The sequence below is a fragment of the Hippocampus zosterae genome, chromosome 6 (genome assembly GCF_025434085.1).
Source record: "Hippocampus zosterae strain Florida chromosome 6, ASM2543408v3, whole genome shotgun sequence".
In the NCBI taxonomy this organism is placed as follows: Eukaryota; Metazoa; Chordata; class Actinopteri; order Syngnathiformes; family Syngnathidae; genus Hippocampus; species Hippocampus zosterae.
Window position 1 is genome coordinate 8049883 of NC_067456.1, and position 23385 is coordinate 8073267.

The 23385-nt window shown below is 41.5% G+C and overlaps 4 protein-coding genes across 5 annotated transcripts; 2 read left to right on the top strand and 2 right to left on the bottom strand.

Moving 5' to 3' along the window:
• The first annotated feature begins 2730 nt into the window (after nucleotides 1-2730).
• Nucleotides 2731-6115, top strand: sprb (sepiapterin reductase b). Its single transcript, XM_052068545.1, has 4 exons — nucleotides 2731-2846; nucleotides 2917-3148; nucleotides 4564-4851; nucleotides 5481-6115. The coding sequence occupies exons 1-4, from the start codon at nucleotides 2748-2750 to the stop codon at nucleotides 5633-5635; spliced, it is 774 nt and encodes a 257-aa protein (XP_051924505.1). The 5' UTR covers nucleotides 2731-2747; the 3' UTR covers nucleotides 5636-6115.
• Nucleotides 6116-6940: 825 nt separating this feature from the next.
• smyd1b (SET and MYND domain containing 1b) lies at nucleotides 6941-13720 on the top strand. Of its 2 annotated transcripts, XM_052068495.1 has the most exons (10): nucleotides 6941-7210; nucleotides 7755-7931; nucleotides 8205-8418; nucleotides 8621-8751; nucleotides 8889-8927; nucleotides 9606-9801; nucleotides 11574-11666; nucleotides 11743-11906; nucleotides 12471-12639; nucleotides 13538-13720. In XM_052068495.1, exons 1-10 carry the CDS (start codon nucleotides 7089-7091, stop codon nucleotides 13700-13702), a joined length of 1470 nt encoding a protein of 489 aa, XP_051924455.1. In that variant the 5' UTR covers nucleotides 6941-7088; the 3' UTR covers nucleotides 13703-13720. The 2 variants fall into 2 exon arrangements, with proteins under 2 accessions (XP_051924455.1, XP_051924456.1); XM_052068496.1 differs by lacking the exon at nucleotides 8889-8927 and having other exon boundaries at nucleotides 6943-7210.
• A 950-nt stretch (nucleotides 13721-14670) lies between these two features.
• On the bottom strand, nucleotides 14671-16501 carry LOC127602423 (fatty acid-binding protein, liver-type-like). The gene is made up of 4 exons (XM_052068541.1): nucleotides 16383-16501; nucleotides 16126-16298; nucleotides 14835-14924; nucleotides 14671-14757 (listed from the first exon to the last, which is right to left on the bottom strand). The coding sequence occupies exons 1-4, from the start codon at nucleotides 16447-16449 to the stop codon at nucleotides 14707-14709; spliced, it is 381 nt and encodes a 126-aa protein (XP_051924501.1). The 5' UTR covers nucleotides 16450-16501; the 3' UTR covers nucleotides 14671-14706.
• A 2345-nt stretch (nucleotides 16502-18846) lies between these two features.
• LOC127602422 (isotocin-neurophysin IT 1-like) lies at nucleotides 18847-21528 on the bottom strand. The gene is made up of 4 exons (XM_052068540.1): nucleotides 21371-21528; nucleotides 21177-21301; nucleotides 19958-20162; nucleotides 18847-19140 (listed from the first exon to the last, which is right to left on the bottom strand). The coding sequence occupies exons 2-4, from the start codon at nucleotides 21294-21296 to the stop codon at nucleotides 18995-18997; spliced, it is 471 nt and encodes a 156-aa protein (XP_051924500.1). The 5' UTR covers nucleotides 21297-21301; nucleotides 21371-21528; the 3' UTR covers nucleotides 18847-18994.
• Nucleotides 21529-23385: the final 1857 nt, after the last annotated feature.

Below are 23385 nucleotides of genomic sequence, written 5' to 3' on the forward strand. Positions count from 1 at the left end.
TCAGCGTGTGTATATCATCAGGCCAAACATTCAAGAGTATGTAAAACGGAACAATTTGGGGGATTTCAGTTGATGATTTTAAAAAATGTGGTTGTTAAAAGTGACAACAAATGGCCTCACCGGACTACTATCCATAAATAAAAGAAACCTTTTCTGTACGATCTGTCATATTTTCCATTCAATTGCCAATACTTCAGAAATTCTGCTAGGCGATGTACCAGCGCAATTGCATATGTACACAATGTACAGCTTCTAAAAATCATACAATTAAGAGCTTTTTCATATAACAGCGAAAATGTGCCACTCAATGCAGTTATCCAATTTCCAATCCAATTGATCAAAAAGGTTGCTGTAGTAACTCTGCTGATACAAAAATACTAATGCCCAATTTTAATTCTTTCAATTTCTCTTCAATAGCACATGCCTGTTATTTTGCTTGGAGTTCGCAGTGTTGTCCCTCAGCACTGCATCATCCTGAAATGTGCTTCTCATAACATGTAATAACAACACTTTATTTTTATACGTGAGCGTATGCAGCTCCACCTAATGTTATCGTAGCTGAGTGTAAATCACACCCAAACGTGTACAGTCCCAAAACAAGTATGAATGTTAGCTACAGTACATCCTTACTTCCTCTTGGGGGACTACAGTAGCAGTAGTAGTAGTAGTAATAATTGTAGTAGTCAAATAATGTGTATAGGTGCCTCGGTCGCACTCTCCCGTCCCCTTACGCCCCCCCCCTTTCCCTTTCCTATTTCCTCCGCATCCCTGAGCGGCAAGAGCTTTATAGCAGCATCCGCATCGAGCCCTCATTGCACCGCGCGTCCACACACTCACTAGGCCCCGTGGTTGCAACCACACGCGTGGAATCCTCTCCACCATCCGAACCTCCCCCCTCGCATCCGAATCAAATCCACGGGCCTCGCTGACATTTGGCGGACGCTCAAACGCACCACCTATCACCACCTATTGATTCCCATATATATATAAATATACACACACACACACACACACACACCCCTCCCCACCTCCAAGCCACTGTGCACAGCAACCCCAGTGATGCGTTCCGTCGACACAAGCGATACTCACTGTTTTTTTTTTCCTGCAGCGTGCGGAAGGCGCACTCCGTGTTGTTGTTCCGCTGTCAGTGTCGCGTCCTGCGGGCCCCGATCATCGTGCGATGCGGCCGCGCGTCGGTGCAGCTCGGGATGCCGTCGTCGACCGCGTCGGATGCTGATGATGGAGTCGCTCGGTTGATACGCGCATCAGCTGAGAGATACACACCCACCACTGGACCCGCCCCTCCCGGCTGCATGATGCAAACGCCCCCTTTTGGCATCCGGCCAGTCGGAAAATGGCCTGGATGGACCTGGAAATGGATGGATGGGGATCGAGATAGAAATTGGTTCGATAAATGATTGGGCAGCCCCACCTGAGTTCCTTCTACTAGCAGTTGCAAAAACGTACATCATACTGGAACGTGTTTCTCATGTTTTGTCTTTTTCTGGCTACAATGAAACATTAGGTAATACTACGACCAGTTATCAATTTGATGAAATGCGCCTCTGGAATATATGCCTCACAGGCCTTACGTGGCCCACCCCTGCATTCAAAGAGGGTACCTAATGAAGACTCGTGTAGTCTGACAGTAATGGGAAAAATCACTGTGATCTCTACGTGATCAGAAATGATTGGAAACTGAAACATATTTATTTACATCTGTGCTCGTGCTGAAATACAATCCGAATGACGTAATAGCAAATTTGCATCGAAAATTGCTGCATCCACACATGCTTTCTTGTCGGTTGGCCACAAGAGGGCGCTACGATCTTTAAAATCCAGCTCCTTTAGTCCCTCAGTCCATGTCATTGTGTTTCTGTTGGCTCAAGCAAAACTTTGTTGACAAAATGAAAGAAGCGTTATTATGCAATTTTCCTTTAACTCAGGAATTATAAGTTTGTGATTGCATAGCAGGCTAAAATTAACTACTCCTGCCACGCGATCTTTGATTTGTAGTGCGAAAAACAAATTAAACGGTTACAAGCTGTCGAAACTAGATACATAAGCAGTTATTTAAATATCATCAGTGGGACTCATACTGGAAAGAGACATATCGGATGTCAAGTTATTCACGGAAAGTTAATATTTAAAAAATCAGCAACCATATTTTTCTGTTTTGGAGGTAGGAAAATCAACAATTATTTGTTGGTCTCCTTTGACTTGTTTGTATTATTTATTTATTTTTTTGTCCGGTGGCATCAGGATGTCTTTCATTGGTCAGTTTTGGTTCTACAACTTAACTCTGGTTTCAGAGAGGTCAGTTGCGGTGATCTCAAGTGCACCACACACTGTAGAACCAGTACGTACAAAGGATTTTTGTCTTCATCTTGTGAGGTTTTCCATGTTTTAAAAAATGGTAATCTGTTGAAAATTGTTTTGTGTGCTTGACAGGCATAAACATACTGTGTCACACCTATTTAGTTCAACTCTGAACTCTGCAAATGCAGTTAACGTTGCTTTGGATTTAATGTGAAATATTACATTAGTTCCCCATGTAAAAACTAGCCAAGCCTTGAGGTCTTTTCACTGTCAAATCTTGAGCATGAAATCACTTCATGCTGCCTGTTCGTGTGAGCCTATAAAAGTGCTACAGCGCTCACATTCAATTTATGGGCAACATTTCTCCTATCCTCCATCCTCACTTTCATTTTAAGCTCCGACCCTTCAAAAGGTAGAATCCAGAAGAAATGTCAGGAGTTCTTCATGCAAGTGGGAGCACTTTGGGACGGTGCATGTGCATCATCACAGGAGCCTCGAAGGGATTCGGACGGGCACTTGCACACCTTGTAAGTAGTCAGCTGTATTTCGGTTTGAAAGAATACATAAGAGAGGAGACAATGTCACGTGTTCTTCCAGGTGTTACACTATCTCAAGCCGGGCTCCGTGCTGTTGCTGGTGGCTCGCTCCAGGCCTTTGCTCCAGCAACTGAAGGAGGACCTGCTGCAAAGTCTCAAGGACATGGAGGAAATGACTATTTTCTGTACGGTAGCAGATCTGAGTACCAAAGAGGGCATCGAGGACACCGTGGCCATGGCAAGACAGCAGAGTCTCAAAGAAATAGACCATGTGCTTCTTATCAATAACGCTGGTAAGGCTGACTTGCATGGCAGTATATGACCGTACTCAACTCACCTCTCCAGTTTCATTTACTATGAATACTAGAGCTGCCAAATGATGAGTTGCTTCAATCCTTTAAACATAAGGTGTGATGTATTTGTCTAATTGAAAAAAAGTACTATCATATTATTCCCCATTTAACTATTAGGGAATCCAACAAGCTTTCATGGATTAACAACAATCTTATGATGATTATATGTTTCCTACAGATCAGAAGGGATTTTTAACACAGTTCTTAGCAAAACTCTGAAAATCATTTAAGTTACAGATCCCTCCACGGGTTTACTATTACAGTAGTTTGGGGTCTGGGAAAAAACGTGGCCTGCCCTTTTCGTTACTTCAACTATTTAATTTTTCCCCCCCTTCACCATCTTGGGTGAATAACATTTAACTGAATAACACGCTTCTTGGTTGCTCTTAAAATTATGCACTCTTGTTTCGTCATTGGCTGTTATAATAATGCCAAGAGAAAAAACGATCAATGCATCTTTCGAATTCCGAAAGTAAGAAGACAGAAGAAATGTGTAAAACGTGGCAAGTGAAGTAGGTGAGTAACATCTCCCGTGTAGTTTCTCGTCATTTGTGCAGCTCACCTTGTGAGCGCTATGTTTGTTAACCTTTAAAATCATAGTGATAAATGAGAGTATTGCAAACAGTATAGACAAAAAAAGCATAATATTAAATAATACTAAACTTCTAGCCGCCTTATGTTTTGGATTCATGAGCAAGCTAATTAGCTAGTACAAGCTAGCTAGCTAGCTAGCTGGAAGACGAGTCCAACGTTAGCCGAAAGCTAACGTCTTGAGGCAAATCCAGATCGGTGCCATTCATATAAGCGAATAATAGCTAATCATTTGCTGCTCAAGATGGAATAAAGCCCCAATTGAATACGGACTACGATGTCTCTTGTCGTCTGTTTTTCACTGTCAATGTTAAAGTTGCGGGAGCGAGAGGTACAGTATGTCAATTTAAAACTGCTTCTTTGGATAAGATTTTAAAGTTTACATTCTGTATCTATCCACTTATCATTTCATGGAAAATCAGCCTTGAACAGCGTATATGGGTCGATTTCTCAAAACAGTAACTTTCTGCCAGTGTTGTGGTTGTAGATTGGCTGGCGAGTCATCAAAATAAAATAAGTTGATAACCACTCTTAGCAACTGTGGGTGCATGTGTCTAGAAAAAAACAACACCTTGTTCTGAGTTGCGTGTAAGCGACCCATTAGAACACTAACGACCTCAATTTATTTCTTCTTGAGCCACTTCTTCATTCATCTCACACTTTTGAGTCAACTGCCATGCTGGACAACCCAGCCATGACCCAGCATCAGGCTTCTTGTTGCGGAAAGGATATTTCAATACAAACATGTTTCTTCTCACCACCAGCCTCATTGGGCGACATCTCCCCTTTTGAGAACTTCATCGAGCTCGAGCGGGTCAATTCCTACCTGGCCTTCAATGTTAGCTCAGTGTTGGCGCTGACTGCGGGAGTGTTGCAGGCCTTCCCGCCGCGAGCTGGATTGCAATGGAGCGTGGTCAACTGCTCCTCAATGTTTGCAGTGCAGGCGTGGCCCTCGTGGGTTCTCTACTGCACTGCCAAAGCGGCCAGGGACATGATGTTCAGGGTGCTGGCAGTCGAGAATCCGAATGTCAAAGTGCTCAGCTACGCGCCGGGTATGTTCATACTTCAATTTGGCAAACAGTGCAGTATTCCTTCTTTATTTTTGTGGTTGATCATTTGCACCCGTGCTACATTTAGCTTTTTCAGCAATCGTTTCTTATGTGGTTTTACAGTGCAGTCCTTTAATGCTTTTACATGTGAGAAAGGAGACCCTCACTCGCTGATGGACCTTTCATGTGTTTATTGAATAATGGGAGAACATAAAATATACAAAAAATAGGGTACTGTGTACCACCGCTCACACCCCGACATATATATCTACTACGCAAACACTTTCAGTTTGAATTCATCTCTCTTTTTATTATTTATAATTTTATCTGTGGTTTTATTGTTCTTGTTTTGATTGTAAAGTGTCCTTGAGTGTTTTGAAAGGCGCTTATAAATGAAATTATTATTATTATTATAAAATATTTCCCATACTTTTTATGCTTGTTACCAGTGTATTTAAAAAATGTGTTGTAATGGGTTTAAATGTGTAAAAAAAATGTGGGAGGCGACGTGTTATTTTTTATGTTTTTGTTGTTGTTTTTTTGTCTTCATGGTTTCTCTATATCTCTATTATTCTTGGTGAGTCTAAAGTAGGTCAAGGCATATTGTGACATTTCATCCTCTCATTTTCCAGGGCCAATGGACACAGAGATGCAGGAGGATATTCGGAGGCTAACGGGCATCCAGTGTCATCTGCACCCGTGCCGTGATTCTGCAGCCAAGCTAATGAGGCTTCTTTTAGACAATGCCTTTGTCACAGGCTGTCACGTTGACTTCTTTGATTTGTGATCTCGACAGCATGCATATTCTAACATTGGGTAAGAGTAAGTAAGCAGGTGTCGTTTTCCAGCTCAATTTAATATGTATAGTACCTGGACTACTGGTATGTTTTGGTTGACTTCTGCATTGCTAAGCACAAAGTATGGTGGCTCTCAAGGATCAGAAAGGCCCAATACTGGACTGTACATAGAGAATTAGTACATCTGGTTTGATTTAACACAAGCAATCCTCGCTTCGCATGCTGGCTAATGTAACAATTATCAACAGTTTTCCAGACCGGCCATTCCATTAAGACAAAGAAGACTCCTTTATAGAATCTTTTTCCAACAGGACGGGGGATGACCAACCCCCACTTTAGAGACTCACATTCCAGAGGACCAAAAACGTTGTACTCTTGACCGCTGAATGCAAGACTCACATGAAGGTGAATTTCCCGCAGCTCATCAACATGTGCAGACTTTACCCGATTGTGTACAATGTGTTGCTTCAAACTGGTACTTTGATGTACCTCTTTCAATTCCCATGTTGATTTACAGAATAAACGCCATCATCAAACTTGAATTGTGCACTGTTTGAATCACAGTTATCAACCTCCAAACTTCAAAATGGAACCCCCCAAATGTAGTAACCTTCTAATGAATGACTGATCAAACTATTTTCCGTCTGTTTCACCTATTAAAATTAATCTAAATTAGGTATAGATACATTTACATAATCGTGGACTGTAAAGTATGTAAACAATAATTGGAAAAATGGGGTTTTCTTAGTGCTAATTTGCTAACATGGTATCTCTTGCCAAACTGGGGGGTTGTTTATTGGTTGCCACAGGCTTCCACAACAATAGTTAACTGCTTGGCCTAAGTGTGTGTGTGTTAATGTTAGAAAGCACTTCCAGTAGAGACAGACTCTTTGCAGCCGGTCTATAGGATGTGTGTGTCAATCTTCTCACAGCTGTCCAACATCACCTCAGATTCCTGACAGACAGAAACAAGTGAGGGACAAAAATAACCCTGTGGAACATGGCACCTACCAACTCACGGGAGCCGTAGGGGGGTCTTTATGTCTGTTCACACCTGTATACATCCACACACACACCCACACACACACAAAAACAAGAATCCTAAATGGTTTACAGGGCAAGAGTTTGTTTCAGAGGGCATCTGGTCTGATTTAAAGATATTTTGACACATTTCTGACAGAGACGTCGAATTTGTCAGACAGAAGACACCCCCAACGCATGTTCTGTGCGTTTGTGGTCCAGCTCAACAAGTTGCTGGCTATTTTTGTACCTTTGCCATGCAGTTGTCGTTTTGGAAGAAGTGGATTGGTGTATGGGATTAAGAAGCAGCCCAGCCCCGAACTGACCACTTGGTCACCCGCTACCAGCGAGACGGTCTTCTCTCCCTCCTCCACTTGGATACACCATCAGAGCTCAAGCATTCCAGGAAGCGGTGCCTCGGCAATGGAGAATGTGACGATATTTGATTCACCTGGAAAGGGGAGGGGTCTGAAGACCAACAAGGAATTTTGGGCTGGGGATGTTATCTTTTCCGAGCCCAGCCTCGCAGCTGTTGTCTTTGACAGGTATGAATTTACGAGGAGGGGTCACTAGTGTCTGTTTTTCCATTAACTTGTGTTATAGTCTTTAATGTGGATGAATGAATCCACCTTGTATGTGTAGCTTTGTAGCTTTTAGGGCTGGTTTGTTAGTTTGTTATTTTTTGGGGGGGGGGGGGGGGGTGATGCATTTTGGTCTAGTTTTTTTTTATTAGCTTTAATATTAGTTTTAGTTTTTTATATGGCATATTATAAATTCAAAATAAATTTGTCACTAAGTATCGTGTAATAAAGTAAATTACAATTCTCACGGACACACAGCAACACTGAAATAAAGACATTTAAACTGAACCCTGAAAGCTTGTGTACGATATTAAGTTACGTAAATTTTTGTGAAGTTACGCTTATAATTATAGTTAGAATTTGTTTAATCCATATAAGATGTAAATTCATTTAAAAATGTTTTTTATTTTATTTCATTAACGAAAATGTTTTTTATTTTTGACTTTGAGTTATTTAGCTCGTTTTTGTTGTGACTTGAACACCTAATAACACCGTCCATACTTTGCAGTCTTGCCGAGCGGATCTGCCACAGCTGTTTCCGCAGACAAGACAAACTGCAGCGATGCGGACAGTGCAAGTTCTCTCACTACTGTGACCGCACCTGCCAGCGGGCCGGCTGGGCCGAACACAAGCAAGAATGCGCCGCCATCAAAAACTATGGCAAGGCGCCCAACGAGAACATTCGGTAGGTTAAGAACACCTAGACTTCTTATAAGTATTGGTGCGAATAAGAGTGTGGATGGTTGGTTTCCCGTAATTGCTCTATGAGTGGATGGCTCAAAGTCAGCTGTGATAGGCTCCAGCTCATCCGTGACTCTGATTAGGTCAAGCGCTATAGAAAACGAATGGATGGATGTTCAAATCATTTTGCATGCAATGGTTCTCTACAGAGAGCCTTCAGTTTTGCATCGCATGGTTCCGCTCAAGCGAATCAATTGCCGTTGTCACCTCGGTACAGCTTGGCGGCTCGCATCATGTGGCGCCTGGACAAGGACGGCGGCGTGGTGTCAGACACACAGCTGACCACGTTGGACCAGCTGGAGGACCACATCGAAGACATGGCAGAGGACGAGCTGAAGGAGTTCAAAGTGGACATCCACAATTTCCTAGACTACTGGCCTCGCAACAGCAAGCAGCACACCAGTGATGTCATCTCGCACATATTTGGACTGGTGAGTGACTACGTGTTTTATATACGCATTGACACAAAACACAAAAACAAAGGACAGGTGTCCATGATGTGGGTTGTCTCGATGGAGTGATAACTGAGCAGTGGTTGCGAATTGCAATGGAGTGCTGACAAAAAGCACTATAATTACAATGTCTAGCCAATATAACCAATCCCCCTTTATTTTGCAATGTTGTACCTACCAGATTAATTGCAACGGCTTCACTGTGAGCGACCAGCGGGGGCTCCAGGCCGTGGGGGTGGGCCTTTTCCCTAATCTCTGCCTGGTCAATCACGACTGCTGGCCCAACTGCACCGTCATCCTCAACCACGGCAAGTAAGTCAATCAGGTTTGAACATCTGAATAACACCCGCTGGGACTGCAGCGTTTCAATGTGTTTTTGTGTTAGGCGTGCGTATGTATGTCTCTGTGCGTGTGCGCGTGTGTAAAACTGATCCCTGTTTGTCTTTCAGTCAGTCAGCCGTGAATACTTTGTATCATTCTCAACAGAGGTGCGTTACCTCTTAGCCTTGTGCGTGTGGTTTGTCTTTGAAAAACTATTATGTGTTCTGAAGTCACCTCCACATTTTCTGCTAACACACGTGCAGAGCTTCACCTCTTTCTATTTGTCTACATGTACAGAATAGCAACTCGGTAGATCATACTATCCCTTGCATTCATCTTCGCATTAATCTACCTTCTAAACGGTTAACTAATCCACACGAAAGTTGCTTTGTCGCTTTGTTGGCACAGTGTGAGTGTAATGAAAAGACTAATATAGTATAGTTCTCTCATGTCACACCACCAGACAAAAAAGCCACAAAAGGTGGCTACAGTGAACAATTATTGAAAAAAGACATCTTCAAGGTGTTTATTGTCACTTCCAGTTGGAGTGTACTGTCAAACTAAACATCAAACAAAAGAGAAGTACACTTGGTTTATTTAGAGCAACTTTATAGCTAGCTTAACGTTAATATCGTACATAATGAGGAGCAAACTCCTAACACGTTATTATATTTCCTTTTCCTTCCTCCCTTCATCATTCACTTGATCGGACTAAAACCCACAGCATGAATCAGGGTTTATCATCACACCAATAATAAAAATCATCCTCTCAAACAATAAATCATATTAAAACCTTAAATGTACGCGAAGTGATGCTTTCACAGAACTTCTCCGTCACTCCTCAGGATCGAGCTGCGTTCGTTGGGTAAGATCGCAGAGGGCGAGGAGCTGACCGTCTCTTACGTGGACTTCATCAACGTTTCGGCGGAGAGACAGCGGCTGCTGAAGACGCAGTACTTCTTCGATTGTACGTGCCACCACTGCAAGGAGCGCATCAAGGATGACTTGAAGATGGGAGGCAGGGAGGAGGACGGCGTTAAGGTCGGCCTTTCATTTTGTCTCTCTTTGAGAATGCAACTTGGTTGAAACAGTCAAACTATGTTTAGTGGTAGCACAGTTGCGGCTGATAAGGGAAACACGAGAAGAGAAGCAGAGGCTATTTAAAGCAACGATAATTCCAGATGGCTTATCTGTCAATGCAAACAGCTAAATACAGTATAGGAAATAAAGGCTGCAGTAGTGAATTTATTATTACAAATCAGGGGTGGTTTTGTTCGGGATGTTGATAGCAGGTAATCGTATCGGCCGATACCAGCATAATTTTAAGGTATTAAGTGTTTTTGAGGGCTGCTGATACCAGCCACAGATACTAAAGGCAAAAAAAAACAAACATGACTGTGAGTAAGTCCTCCTCAGCAATAGTTGGTGCTACACTGCAGGGGTTTGATACAATACAATACAATACAATACACGCTGATTTATATAGCGCTTTCACAACAGCGGCAGCTGTAACAAAGCGCTTTCCAAAAAGTTAACATAAAATAATAAACGCATAACATAAAACACGGGCAGTCATGCAGTTCTAACCACTTTTCCATCACACGCTTTGTTGTTTGAAGCAGTTTGAGATGAAAGAGGAGAGAATCAAAGTGTCCTTTAATCAGTGGATCAGAGACGTCATGCTCAAAATGTGCACACGTCGGCTACAAGCCAAGTTTCAAAGTCAACAAAAAGCTGTAACATCCATTGACGAAAAAAGAGATTGGTTCACTTCTCTTGTCCCATGGAAATCCATTTCAATTCTAAGCGGCGACTCACGGTTCCAAATACGCATCGGCGGTCTTCGCCAACGCTCCTCTCTCCTCATCCTCAACTTCAGCGGCCATCCATCCAGCCGCACCAATGCCAACTGTCCAACAGCGCTGACATAGCCACTGAACAAATCGGGGTTGTGAAAAATGCTGCCCATTACTGGCGCAAAAAACACAAGCGCCCCAGGTCTGTCCAGCACCGACAGTCAATGGCGCAGACATTCCTCCCAATCAAAATCTGTGCTGGTACAGGCGTGCTGCCGAGAAGGCGCAACAACCAAGCACAGATACTGCTCCTTTGACGAATGTCGTGGCCAAAAAGCGCTGAAAACAGTCCATATCAGGTCCACACAATGAAACAACAAACAACATGTGACAAAACAAAAGACAAAAACAGCAAAAAAGAACAAAAAAGCAAGGCTCTTGAAGAGCACTTGCCGAAGGCTGCCTACTCGGGCGCCATCTTGGGAAAAAAAAAATACATGGATGACTCTTCATCTGCATCAGAAAGAAAGGTCTTTGTTCACATTTTCTTAAATTGTGTTGAAAATGAAATTTTATATATCAAAAGTACTTGAGATAGCTGTACTTTGGTGAGTGCTTTGTATGCAGCAATGGCTGTTTGAAAGTGCTCTATAAATACAGTTGAGTTGAGTATTCAAAAGAGTGAATACTCATCCTGGTATGGGTCTGAAAAAAAGTGGTGTGGAACATTCCAAGTATTGTTTTTAAGTTTTAAAATTGTTGAAATGTTTTGAAAACCTAACATTGAAAAGAAAAACAATTTAAGCAAAAAAATTGTTATATGAAAAGTCATTCTCAGAAGAAAAGTCCTAATTTCCATGAATAAGCCATAATATTACAAGAACAAAAACAAAGACAACAGAACCATTGTAATACTCCCCTTTTCCAGCTGATACAGATTTTCTCTTTCCGTTTATAAAAATGTGGTAGATCGATTAAAGTTGAATCAATCTTTTCCAACTTTCTGCCTTCTTTTAGCCATCAGAGGAGCAAGTGAAAGAATCAACAGGATACTGTTTGCAAATGCTGGAGAAGATGGACCAGGCCCGATTAAAGGGCGACTATCACGAGGTGACCAACACTTCTTGGCTTCTCCCTTCCTTTGAGATGGATGCCACTTGTCATCCTGCATGGTGTATTTTCTCAGTTGGTGAAGATCTGCAAGGAGTGCATTGAGAAGACAGAGCCCATACTGGCTGACACTCACATTTACCTGCTAAGGATGTGGAGCACCATGAGTGAGGTGCAGGCCTACCTGCAGTACTTTGAAGATGCTGCCGAGTACGCCCGCAAAATGGTGGATGGCTACATGTATGTAGAGAACAGTATTATTTTTTTTTTCAGTTTTAGACACCAAGCAAAACGCAGTATGACACTGCTTGTTTCAGTTTACGGTTGTGTTTTCAAATATGTAACAGAAATGGAATATTTGACATTTTCAAGAAAGAAAAATGTAATTTCAAAGAAAAAACAAATTATAATATTGCAAGAAAAGTACATTTAGACGTGGAAAAAAATCATCTTATGAGAGCAAAATTTTAATGAAAAAAGTCATATTCTGAAGGAAAAAAATGACTTGGTCAGACTTCATTTTTGGAGTGTGGCTGTGGGAATTTAACTCCTTCCATTATAAAAAAAAAAAAAAGAAAATCCCAATGATCTTATCAATAAACATCATCCAGCCCTACCCTCTCTGAGCATCCAAAGCATACCACGGCATCTGCCCCCCTCCAATAATCAGGCTCTAAAAAGTAAGACGGTTCAATTTGGTTATTCTGGAATCCTTACATTGCCAGTTGTACTGCTTTGTGGCTTTTTGTTTTTTCACCCCAAAAAACATTGACGGATAATTGCAAATGTTGACTTGGCGGTCAGGAAGCTGTACCATCCTAACAACCCGACCCTGGGGATGGCGGCCATGCGAGCGGGAGTCACCCACTGGCAAGCAGGCCTGATTGAGGTGGGCCACGGGATGATCTGCAAGGCCTACGCCATTCTCATGGTCACGCACGGACCCATGCATCCCATCACCAAGGACTTGGAGGTACTTGAGAGTGATAATTTTAGAGGGGGGGAAAAAAACATGTCATCCATAGTACCAGAGAGAAACTGATATGACTAAAGTTTCAATATTGTGACAAAATTGTAATTTTACATTCCATACTATAGACAAAAAAAGGCAGAATAATCAGTTAGTTTGTAAAAATAGGTGCTCCAAGTATTTTTGATTTCAAATCAGAATTCGACTTATGGCCAAAAGGCCTCCCCTCATCCAAAAAAACTTCAATAGTCAAGTTGTAATTTGACAACATTGTAACCGTTACAATAATTATTTTATTAAAAGGCAAAAAAAATGTCCTAGTATGACAGAAAAAAAATCACTGGAATAAAGTTGTGGTTTCCTGAAAATCTTGCAGAGAGAAAAAAAGAGTAAATGTTTACTTTCCCAAGATGGCAAAGTTTGTTCCGAGTGAAGAAAAATATATGCAAGGAAGTTTTTAATGTGATGGAAAAAAATGTAATGCGCATGTTGAGGAGAAAATGTTTCCAATGCAAAAGAGAATTTTACTTCGTCAAAATGTCAAGAAAAACTGATAGAAAAACATCAACTTCAAGAAATGTGATAAATGAACAGTAAGAAAATATTTTCCTGAAAAAAAAAAGGGCTTATATTTTAGATTTATACCTCCGGTTTCACAATTTGGCTGTTGTAAAATGGGAATTTTGACATTGTGAGAAATAAAAGGTTTCCTTGAGCATGTGGAGCCTGAACAAATGGAACATCACGTTCCGCATTAAGTCTAGATTTTTTTTTTGCCTACCGAAGTCGGATGAACCTCGGTGTCAATTTCAAAGTCATTAGAAGAGAAATTGGGATTAAAACAGCGCTCTGATGCTCCTGCCTTCATACACCCTTTCTCCCCTCCCCCCACCTTGTGCAGTCAATGCGCGTGCAGACAGAGATGGAGCTCAGGATGTTCAAGCAGAATGAATACGTCTACCACAGCATGAGAGAGGCAGCGCTGAAGAACAAACCCATGACCATGATGCATGAACCCAAATCCATGGAGGAAGGCATCAAGAATCTCTTCCACAGGAGGAAATAAAGCAACCATGGAATGTCATCTCCATTACGCGTTCAGCTCAGTTCCACACGCTTGCCTAATTTTTGCAGTAAATGTCTGGCGATAAGCTCAAAATAAGATTGAAGCGTGTCCTTTGCACATTCCACCATTTAGCAGCATGACAGCAGTTGATTCACATGCGCTCTTCGAATTCACCCAAAGAGACAAAAATAGGTGGGCGAAGAAATTATTTCCTATAGAGTTTGTGTTAGAGTGACCGGTGGGGGTGCATCCTGGACTAGTCGGGAGTAATATCTCAGGGCACAGCGACAGACGTTCACCCATCTACAATTCGTAAAAGATGCATTTATTTTTAATACTGCGGCAGAAAGCCAAGCTAGCCGGTGCAAAACCACACAAGCATGGAGCGTTCTACAGTTTGAGAGGCAAAAACATTAAAAACCTAACACCGTGCCGAGTAGTTAACAAGCCGGGGTCATCTTTAAAATTTAAAATTATTTTTACCTAAAGTTTATGCTCAATTATTTCGTCTTACCGTTTGTGTACCGGTATGTTAAATCGCTCCATGTACAGCACTTTGTATGCAGCGATGGCCGTTTGAAAGTGCTCTAAATACTGTTGACAATTATGCCAATGTCAAATACACTATAAAGTTTTCAGGAATGCCGTGGAGGAAAAGAAAACTGCAGTTTTGCAATTTGTCTGCCAATTTTAGTTTTAATCTTTTTTTGTCCTTGGCACAATTTTAGTAATTTTTTTTTTTAATTTGAGCACCGTAATGGCTTAATACGGTATAACATCCAGGAGTAAAAATTAAGCTGCCATTTTGATGTCTTTACAGTGGCACTCAAGTTTGAGAACCACTGCCAAAAAAATAAAAATACATTTTTAAAAAAGTGAGTCAGTCACGTGCAGAAATAATGTAGGTCCTCAAATTAAACCAAAGTAGACACCAAGTTTAACATTACACACAAAAATAAATACCCAGATTTTCCTTCAATACTTTTATTATGCCAGTCGCACAGTTAAATGCGTTTGCTTGTCCTCTTGTAAACAATGTCACCAAGTGTCATAGTCTGAAAAGGGAAACCAATGTTAAGAATGTGGAAATGTGGCGAGTTTACTTGGAATTGCAAAGCAACACAACACTCACATTGACAATTGTGTCACCCTCCAGCTGGGTGACTGACTCGATTCCCTTCAGGGAAACCTTCAGTGTGTTTCCTTCACGCCGAACCACCGCCTTGACAAAGAAATATGCAACACATTTCAAGACAATGAGCACTGCATTTAAAAATCACTTACTAGACACTAGGAAAAGTTTTTTTTGGTCAATGGCCAAATTTGAGTTTTGACCAGTCAACCACAACATTGGCAGATGAGGATTATAGTTCGACATGAAAATTGCTAAAGTAGTTAATTATTAATTGAGAAGTGATTAGATCATTTTATGGCAAACCAAAGCAACAATTAAAGACTGCTGTTAACACTATCGAAAATACCAGCTAGCTTTGTGTGCCAAAAATAAGTAAGTTTCATATCAGGATTGAAGAGTTTTTAAAAGTTTACCTACAATTGGAGGGGGGAAAAAAAGTGGAAACACATTTTCTGGTACCTTGTCCGAGTAAAAGAAATTTGACCAGTGAATTCCCTTCACACACAAAAAAATAAAATAATTCCATGATGCCATCTTTTTAGTTACGGCTGAATTTATTACTTATTGTACAACTAAATGGTGTTATGTAAATTCATCATTTTTCACCTCATTTACACAACAGGAAAACCATGAAGACTATTGTTGAGGAAAAGACAAGTCAAAGCAAAGCTTACTTTAAAAGGGGAGCTCAAGACAGAATCTCTTTGCAATGTACCACACATGTACCCCACTTATATCGTGAGACTAAAGATTCTAAGGCCAGCCATTTTGGACAACATCACTCTTCACTCCTGACAAACTGGGTGCTCTCGGGCTCACATTGCAAACATCACGGCCTGCCCATTTTCCATGGTTGCTCACAATTTTCATATTGTGAATGCACTTTGACCTCAATTTCAATTGTCTGCAGAGGGCAGCATTGTGCAAAATAAAACCAATGTTCTGCTTATTTATTCCATTAACAATATCAGAATAGTCTTTGGACTAGTTGGGGTATAAGACTGCTGAACTCATTCTTGCAATTCCCTCAAAATTTAATTACCCAACTACTAAATTCAACTGGTTAATTTAGATTTATAAAATAAAGTTCTAGACTAAACGGTTTCATTGCCCCCCCCCCCCCTCCTCATCAGCAAATAACCCTGCCCATTTAAAAAACTGCCGTGAAAGAGTCAACCATAAACACTGCACAGTGCAACTGTACTATTCAACTTTGCACATCCAAAAAAAAAAAAAAAGTATATTTTCTGGACACATTTCTTCAATCAAATCCATTCTCAAGCCTTACCTTGACCTTCTCACCAGTGATTGTCTCCAGCTCGGCCTCTTGTCCGATGGTAAAAGAGTTGACGAGGACTTTAGTGCCTGTGGTGACCGTCACCTTAAAGTTGTCGCCGCTCTCCTCAATCTCAGAGACACTCTTGACATCTTTGCCTTTCTGGATGAGCTCATCAGGAAGACCTAAAAAGGGGGAACCCCCCACCCCAAAACTTAACACAGACCCAGGGATGTAAATTTATCACTAACAAAATGAACAGCGCTTACCAATGGCCTTCATGAAAGGCTCAAAGTTCTCCTGAGACTCCAGTTGGTATTTTCCAGAGAAAGACATGGTGTCAGAGGTAAGTGAAGGTAGAGGGAACACAGCTATCGCCTTGACTTATATATATGTGCACACACACACACATACGCACACACGCACACACACACACATACACACACACACACACACACACACACGCTATGACACATCTCAATCATTAACTTCAGCTGTCTCCAATTACATGGGTTGCAGGCCACATGCTGCTGATAAGACACAAGGAGGGAGGATGTTCCTAATATTCTGTCCCTCTCACGGCGATAAAGGTAAACCAAAATAACTTTGTGAGAATGTTGAATGTGTACTTCTATACTTCTGGAAACTCTCCCGGCCCCTCAAAAAGAAAGAAAGAAACAACTCATTCCATTTAACAGCCGTACCTAACGTTGTGGCCAGTACCTATCGAAGTGCCCCACAACAAGATATCACATTTATCCATATTTTGGTCTTCCAAAAGAAGCGCTCAATTTCAATGACACATCATGGATGAATGTGCATGTGCAGCCACTCTGATGCAGTGTGTTTGTGTGAGAGTGTTTCAGTGGTGTGGTGAGATGCTTCAGTCACGTTACCGTGTGAGAGCATGTCGGTAACATCGGTGACAGCGTTGTAGTTGTGAGTGTGAGAGCATTTCCTTTATATGTCTGCGAGTGTTTCAGTAGTAATTGTGAACCAGAAAAAAATTCGGAATAATGTCCGAGCTTTTAGAGTTGTACACGAGCATAAATAAATAAATAATAACTGTAGTATGCGTGAGAGCATTTCGGCAAAGCGATAGAGTATTTCAGACGTGTGTGTGTGTGTGTGTTTATGTGTCTGAAAGAGTAACGTTTTGTGGGAGTCCATGCGGAAAAAAAAAATGCGAGTAGAGTGGGACACAATTTTAGTAGTGCCTGTGAGAATGCTCCAATGGTATGCAATATGAATAATCACAATCCATAGTTATTGTGAGAGAATTTCAGTAGTGTGTGAGAACATTTTTGGAGTCTTTGTGAGGAAAAAAAAAAACATACGAGCAAAAACTAAAAAAGGCGAGAAGTGTGTAACACAATTTTAGTAGTGCCTGTGATAATGTTCCAATGGTATACAATATGAACGATAACAATCCGTAGTTATTGTGAGAGTATTTCAGTAGTGTGTGAGAACATTTTTGGAGTCTATGTGAGGAGAATAAATCTCTCTCCACTGTCCGTGATTTGCAAAGACTTTGTGTAAATTGCCACGAGCTCCAATAAGAGTCATCACATGAGGTGTATGCAAGTTAATGAATGTAACTCCCCGTGTGCGAACTTTACACTGGTGATGAAGTCACTAATGGAGATAAGCTATGTGACAATGTTTCTCTCGCCACGGCAAGATTCAATCACAGAGGGTCAATACTACATACTTTAATACCCAATCAATACGTTGCACTGAGCTCTGTACAATGGTGCGTTTATTGTCAAGTGTGGTCCGTTCAGAACTGTGGAGGATTTGCCATGAAAGTGGAGACAAATGGATCATAGGTGACTTCTTTGTTGGAGGAGATAATGTCCACAGGAACATAAAAAAGGCACAAGATGGCTAGCAGATAAAGATGATTGTGCGTTTGGTGGAGCAGTGCAATCGATAAGGCTTTTGCTGAGTCAGTCTTTTCGGCGAAATATGATTTCTGATGGGCAGCGTGGTGAACGTGTAGGTTTGAATCTCGACTCAGCTCCTACTGTGATATTGCGTCTTTTCCCCTGTCATAGCCCCGGCAGAAATCTGTGTAGCCAGAGTGACTCCCCTTCAGCATTTATTTCCGATAATATTCCAAAATATATTTATAAATTATTTTTTCACCCCCCTGGGTATTGGTCAAGCCCCACTTCCACCTCCCATAGAAAATATCCTGGAGTCATGCCTGCCCCTTTCTTGTGTGGTTTCTCTCCGGATGATCAGGCATCCATGCACATTCCCAAAATGTTGCATAAAATACTTACCACCTCCCCACCTGTTTTTTTTCTGTTAGATTTTTTTCAAAAAGTAAGGGGGCACGGTGAACGACTGCTTCACATGGCCGCCTCACAGTGCAAAGGAGCAGGGTTCAATTCCTGCTTCAGCCTTCCTGTGTGGACTTTGCATGTTCTCCCCGTGCCTGCGTGGGTTTTCTCCGGGTGCTCCTGTTTCCTCCCACATTCCAAAAATACATGCAAGGTGTATTTAGCAATGCATTATGTCAATACGCCGGGGCTCCTCAACTTATCAGGATGTTCCAATAGGTGTGAATTTAAGCCTGAGTGCTTGCTTGCCTATATGGACCCTCTGATTGGCTGTTAAACCGAAGATAGTCTCAAGCTCATACGCAACCCAAATGAACACTATATAAAATTAATGGATGGAGTATGTTTTATGTTTTTCTCTTACGGTGATTCAGGAAACACAATGTTTTAGTCTTCCTCAAAACTTTATTTCAACATGCAAGAGAGCAGGATGATTGTCAGTATACATCCTCTGTTTTCATGCATAAAAATATATCGGCAAGAGGCCAAAATGGGCAACTAATAATATGCACTTCAGGTCGCCCGGGCCGCCCTCACTGAGCGAGTCGATGAGGGGTTGCGTGAGCGGCCAGATGGAGGAGCCTCACGATGATGTCACCGGGGTCGCCGCCGTCGTATTGGCCCACTTGATCATCCGCCTCCTCATCCATGAGACACGACTGGTCTGCGCTGCAGCTCTCTTTGAACGAGGGCAAGGGGGAAAGTACTTTATGGAGTAAGTGCAATCACTCTGTGTTCTTATCAGCTTCCCCACCTCCCCTCAACATTTTACGCTGTGAACGTTTTCACAAGACAAATGCAGCTCAAGCTTCGTTTAGTATGTGAAGCTGAAATTATTAAACCGCATGTCCAAATATTGTATACACACAAACACAACATTATTTTGGCTTCCGTTCTACACAATTACAAACACAATGACAACAAAAATATTAATCAATACCTCCAATCTGAGCATTAATTTGTTGTTGTTTTTTTTGTTTTTTTTTACCAACCTGTTACATTGTGGTTCAACTTGATCTACATTAAAATTTTAAAATGGTTCATGTCAAGACATCTTAATTTCAAAATGGCTTCACATGCGGCGCGGGTCACAATGACCATGAACATTTTTGGTGGATCAAAGAAATCAACTTCACAGGAAGGTTGATAAACATCTGTGTTGAATATTTATGTCACTGAAATACTCTTTTTGGGTTATTTTTGTACAACACTAATATTATAGATATTTATCGATTTTTAACCAAATTGATTTCACCTTTAATTAATTGGAAAAACTTAATTTAACTGTTCGAGGGTAGCAGTTTCCTTTGTTTCCTGCACAAAATAATATAATAGAATGTTAAAATAATTTGAAATTAGTCAAAAGTTGTATACCTCAAGATCTATATATGGCTCCTTCTTATGTATTATCTGGTTTTCGCGTTCTTCATGTTGCCCGTGTGAAGGTACTGCATAGAGCGAGTTACCTTTTGTATTTTTTGAAATATAAGACATACCTGCATCGCAACAGAGACCTGAAGTGGCGCAGTGTCCGCCCTCAGATCCGCAGGATCTGCCCCCGGCCTGGCAGGGGGTGAGCAGGTAGCTCTCCTCCACGCAGTGAGCAGTTTCCGGGGAGCCGAGCAGGCAACCAAAACCATCGCCGCAACAGATATTGGGGCCAAAGCAGCGGCCCCTGTCCCCAGGGCCGCATGACATGCACTGAAAGTAAACAGATATTCATTAAAGCATAGTGTATGTCCATTGCGCTTTAGTACATGTTGACAAGATTTAATGATTCCCCCCCAACCTCCCCCAAAAAAAGAAAAAAAATCAACCTAAAAAATCTTACTTGGTGATGTTACTTGAATAGCTCAAGTACCATCCCCTATACATAAATTCTGATTAAATAAGTATTGCAAATGAGTTGCTAAAATATGGATAAGTGTTTGAAAAGAAATACTGAAAAGTTAAATACAATTGAAGTCAAGAAAGGTTTTGCACTGCATTAAATTAAACTACTGTGACATTAGGCACACTATGAATATTAAAGTACAGCTGGACTTGTGTAACTGTAAGTGCTGCAGTTGTCATGCAATATCATTTGTCTTTCAGTTTCAGGAGCAACTGAAAGCTTGTAGCCAGGCAGCACCGTGAAATAGTGGTTAGCATGTCTGCCTCACCAGGAATATTTTAAATGGTGGACTGACTGAAGGTAAGTCTTCTCTTGTATTTTCAGTCATAATGCAGTGTGTTCCTCAAATTAACACAGCCCCGTTATGCATATCATCAGAAAAAGACATATTAATATCAACGTTTTTCTTTATTACATTCAAAGTGTCTTCTTCTCCAGCTAGCCCGGCAGCTAACATAGCTAGCGTGTACGCTTGAGCAAATGCTCCAAAATCCTTGTACTCTTAGGGAGGGGTAGTTCCAAAATGAAATTAGTCATTGAATAAAACTGAACTTAGAATATTTATTCAGCAATATTTTTGAAATATTACATGACATATGTGTTTCAGGCAGCTCAGTATCAAAATTAAATAAGCTTTGATTAAAACCACGATCCACTTGAGACATGAGCCATTTTCCGTATTCATTTCGGATCTTAACAATGTCCAAAAATGAAGTTAGCCCACTCTAGCTTTCAGTGGCGCACGGTGCCCTGTGATACAGCTGTCATCTTGCATTTTCTATATATATTTCTGTCATCATAAATGACAACAAATAGCTCACCTTGCGCAACGGGGCATCCATGATAGAGCGTTTCCCGCCAATGGGACAGTTGGAGATGTAACATGCCGAGCATACAGACAGGAGGAAAAACAGGCACATGGACACGGCTGCTCCGCTCATCTTTGCTGAAAGAAAAGGAACAATTGTTTATTACAAAACGTGGAACACTAGAAGCACGAAGCCAATGGTCTTACCTTTTGTTAAATGGCTAGCCAAATTCTGAGTCCGATCCTTCCGCTTGCTGGTCTACTTCTCCAATGTCTCATATTTATATACACCCCAGACCGCTTTTTAAGAGTGTCGCAGAAAGCCAAAAACCACTTAGGGCTCCTTAATGAGTCGCTAGTAGTTGGCAGAACTGACCGGCGGTCGGGTCAAAGGTCAGCGTGGGTCTGGAGCGCCGTTTCCATTGTGAATCATTCCAGTGCGTGACTGTGCATGCCATGACCGCGAGTCAAACAGGTCAGCAAGGTGAAATTATAAGGAGGAGAGGAAAGCACTTGACGAGAGTAAAATGGTAACGGTCGGCCGTGGTTTTCTCGTGCCTATAATAATATCCAGCCACATCTTTCGAGTTCACTCACACTCGGCCAGTGTGTTGTGAGAGATCACCAAGTGCGCGGTAGAAAATCATCCAATTTTGCTTACTTGATCTGAAAATAATTTATTTATTCACTATAATTTAGTCAGGTGACACGGTGAATAACTGGTTAGACTGATTCGTTAGCATGACTGGCTCGCCGTTCAGACTCCTTCCGGCCTTGCTACTCCACATGGATGTCAGCTCAATTGAAGAATCCAAATTGTTCTTAATCGTGAATGCGCCGTGCAATTGGCCGGTGTCCAGTCAAAATCAGCTTGGATGGGCTCCATCACAGCTGCTGGATAAGCGATACAGAAAATTGCTGGACTAGTGACGGGCAGAACAATTGAATTGCTTTTCCACTAGATGGCAGAAGATACATGATAAAACTTGATTTTGTTTGGTACTGTGCCTTGAGATTGTTTTGAATGTAACATTCAGTACAGCAAAAATTCAAAATGGGAAACACTTGACTTGCTCACATGCGCCAAACTCATGGCCCCATCCCATCTGCCGCATCACTTTATGTTGCCCACTGAAGCAAAAGACATGTCGTTACTTTATGTTTCTTGCTAAGTGATTTTGTTGTTTTCATTTTGTCAGAAAATCTGTATCAAAATTGCATTTTCTCCCCTCAATTTGGTTCCCCCTGCTAATTAAATTTTCTTCCTCACCAAAATCCCACCCATGAATTGAGTAATACCTGCATCCTTCAAAATAGTATCTCAATATGATGCCTTTTTACAGGGCTACAATTGCATTACCACACAGACACACACGAACATCAATTTGCTAATCTCTCACATGGATTGCAGCCCACATTGTTCAGGTCCTGAGGTTAATTGGCCTCATCAGCTAATTAACACAGCTAATGACAGGCCACAAACCAAGGAGGACAGTTTGCCTCTTTCAATGATATGAGTTCAATTACTCACGCTTGACTCACTCATGAGCCGTCTCATTCGGATTACTAAACCAAGTTAGCCGACAAGGCCTCCTCTGCGACAAACTTTTATCACCCTGTCAAATGACCCCAACAGTGTTTCATGACGACTTTGATGATCAGACTTCTCATCTCTTTCCATGTAATATGTTTCTGTTCATTGCTTATTTCATTCGTATTTATTGCGAGAATGGGTTTTCTTTTTTTCCCCCCAGAAAATGTGATGATTTGAATTTAACACACAAGTGCCTGACAATACCCCAGCTTTTGTGTTGTCTTATAGTTTGAACCTCCTCAGTGGAGTGTGAGTGTGGGACATTTGCTCCTCTTGGTAGCTCTGTATTTGTATTTTTCTGAATCTGCAAAATGACAAAAACGATGACGATCACTCATTATAATAATAATAATAATAATAATAATAATAATTTGCGGCCCGGTAGTCCAGTGGTTAGCACGTCGGCTTCACAGTGCAGAGTTACCGGGTTCGATTCCAGCTCCGGCCTCACTGTGTGGAGTTTGCATGTTCTCCCCGGACCTGCGTGGGTTTTCTCCGGGTGCTCCGGTTTCCTCCCACATTCCAAGAACATGCGTGGCAGGCTGATTGAACACTCTAAATTGTCCCTAAGTGTGAGTGTGAGCGTGGATGGTTGTTCGTCTCTGTGTGCCCTGTGATTGGCTGGCAA

Coding starts and splice junctions, on each gene's coding strand:
- LOC127602422 (XM_052068540.1), bottom strand. CDS start 21,296: ATGAGCGGAGCAGCCGTGTCCATGTGCCTGTTTTTCCTCCTGTCTGTA. Junction 20,163..21,176: donor TGGATGCCCCGTTGCGCAAG/GTGAGCTATTTG, acceptor GTTTACTTTCAG/TGCATGTCATGCGGCCCTGG. Junction 19,141..19,957: donor AGGTCTCTGTTGCGATGCAG/GTATGTCTTATA, acceptor CCTCGTTCAAAG/AGAGCTGCAGCGCAGACCAG.
- sprb (XM_052068545.1), top strand. CDS start 2,748: ATGTCAGGAGTTCTTCATGCAAGTGGGAGCACTTTGGGACGGTGCATG. Junction 2,847..2,916: donor GACGGGCACTTGCACACCTT/GTAAGTAGTCAG, acceptor GTGTTCTTCCAG/GTGTTACACTATCTCAAGCC. Junction 3,149..4,563: donor GCTTCTTATCAATAACGCTG/GTAAGGCTGACT, acceptor TCTCACCACCAG/CCTCATTGGGCGACATCTCC.
- LOC127602423 (XM_052068541.1), bottom strand. CDS start 16,449: ATGTCTTTCTCTGGAAAATACCAACTGGAGTCTCAGGAGAACTTTGAG. Junction 14,925..16,125: donor TCACTGGTGAGAAGGTCAAG/GTAAGGCTTGAG, acceptor TTCTTTGTCAAG/GCGGTGGTTCGGCGTGAAGG. Junction 14,758..14,834: donor AGGGTGACACAATTGTCAAT/GTGAGTGTTGTG, acceptor TTCCCTTTTCAG/ACTATGACACTTGGTGACAT.
- smyd1b (XM_052068495.1), top strand. CDS start 7,089: ATGGAGAATGTGACGATATTTGATTCACCTGGAAAGGGGAGGGGTCTG. Junction 7,932..8,204: donor GCGCCCAACGAGAACATTCG/GTAGGTTAAGAA, acceptor ACCTCGGTACAG/CTTGGCGGCTCGCATCATGT. Junction 12,640..13,537: donor CCATCACCAAGGACTTGGAG/GTACTTGAGAGT, acceptor CACCTTGTGCAG/TCAATGCGCGTGCAGACAGA.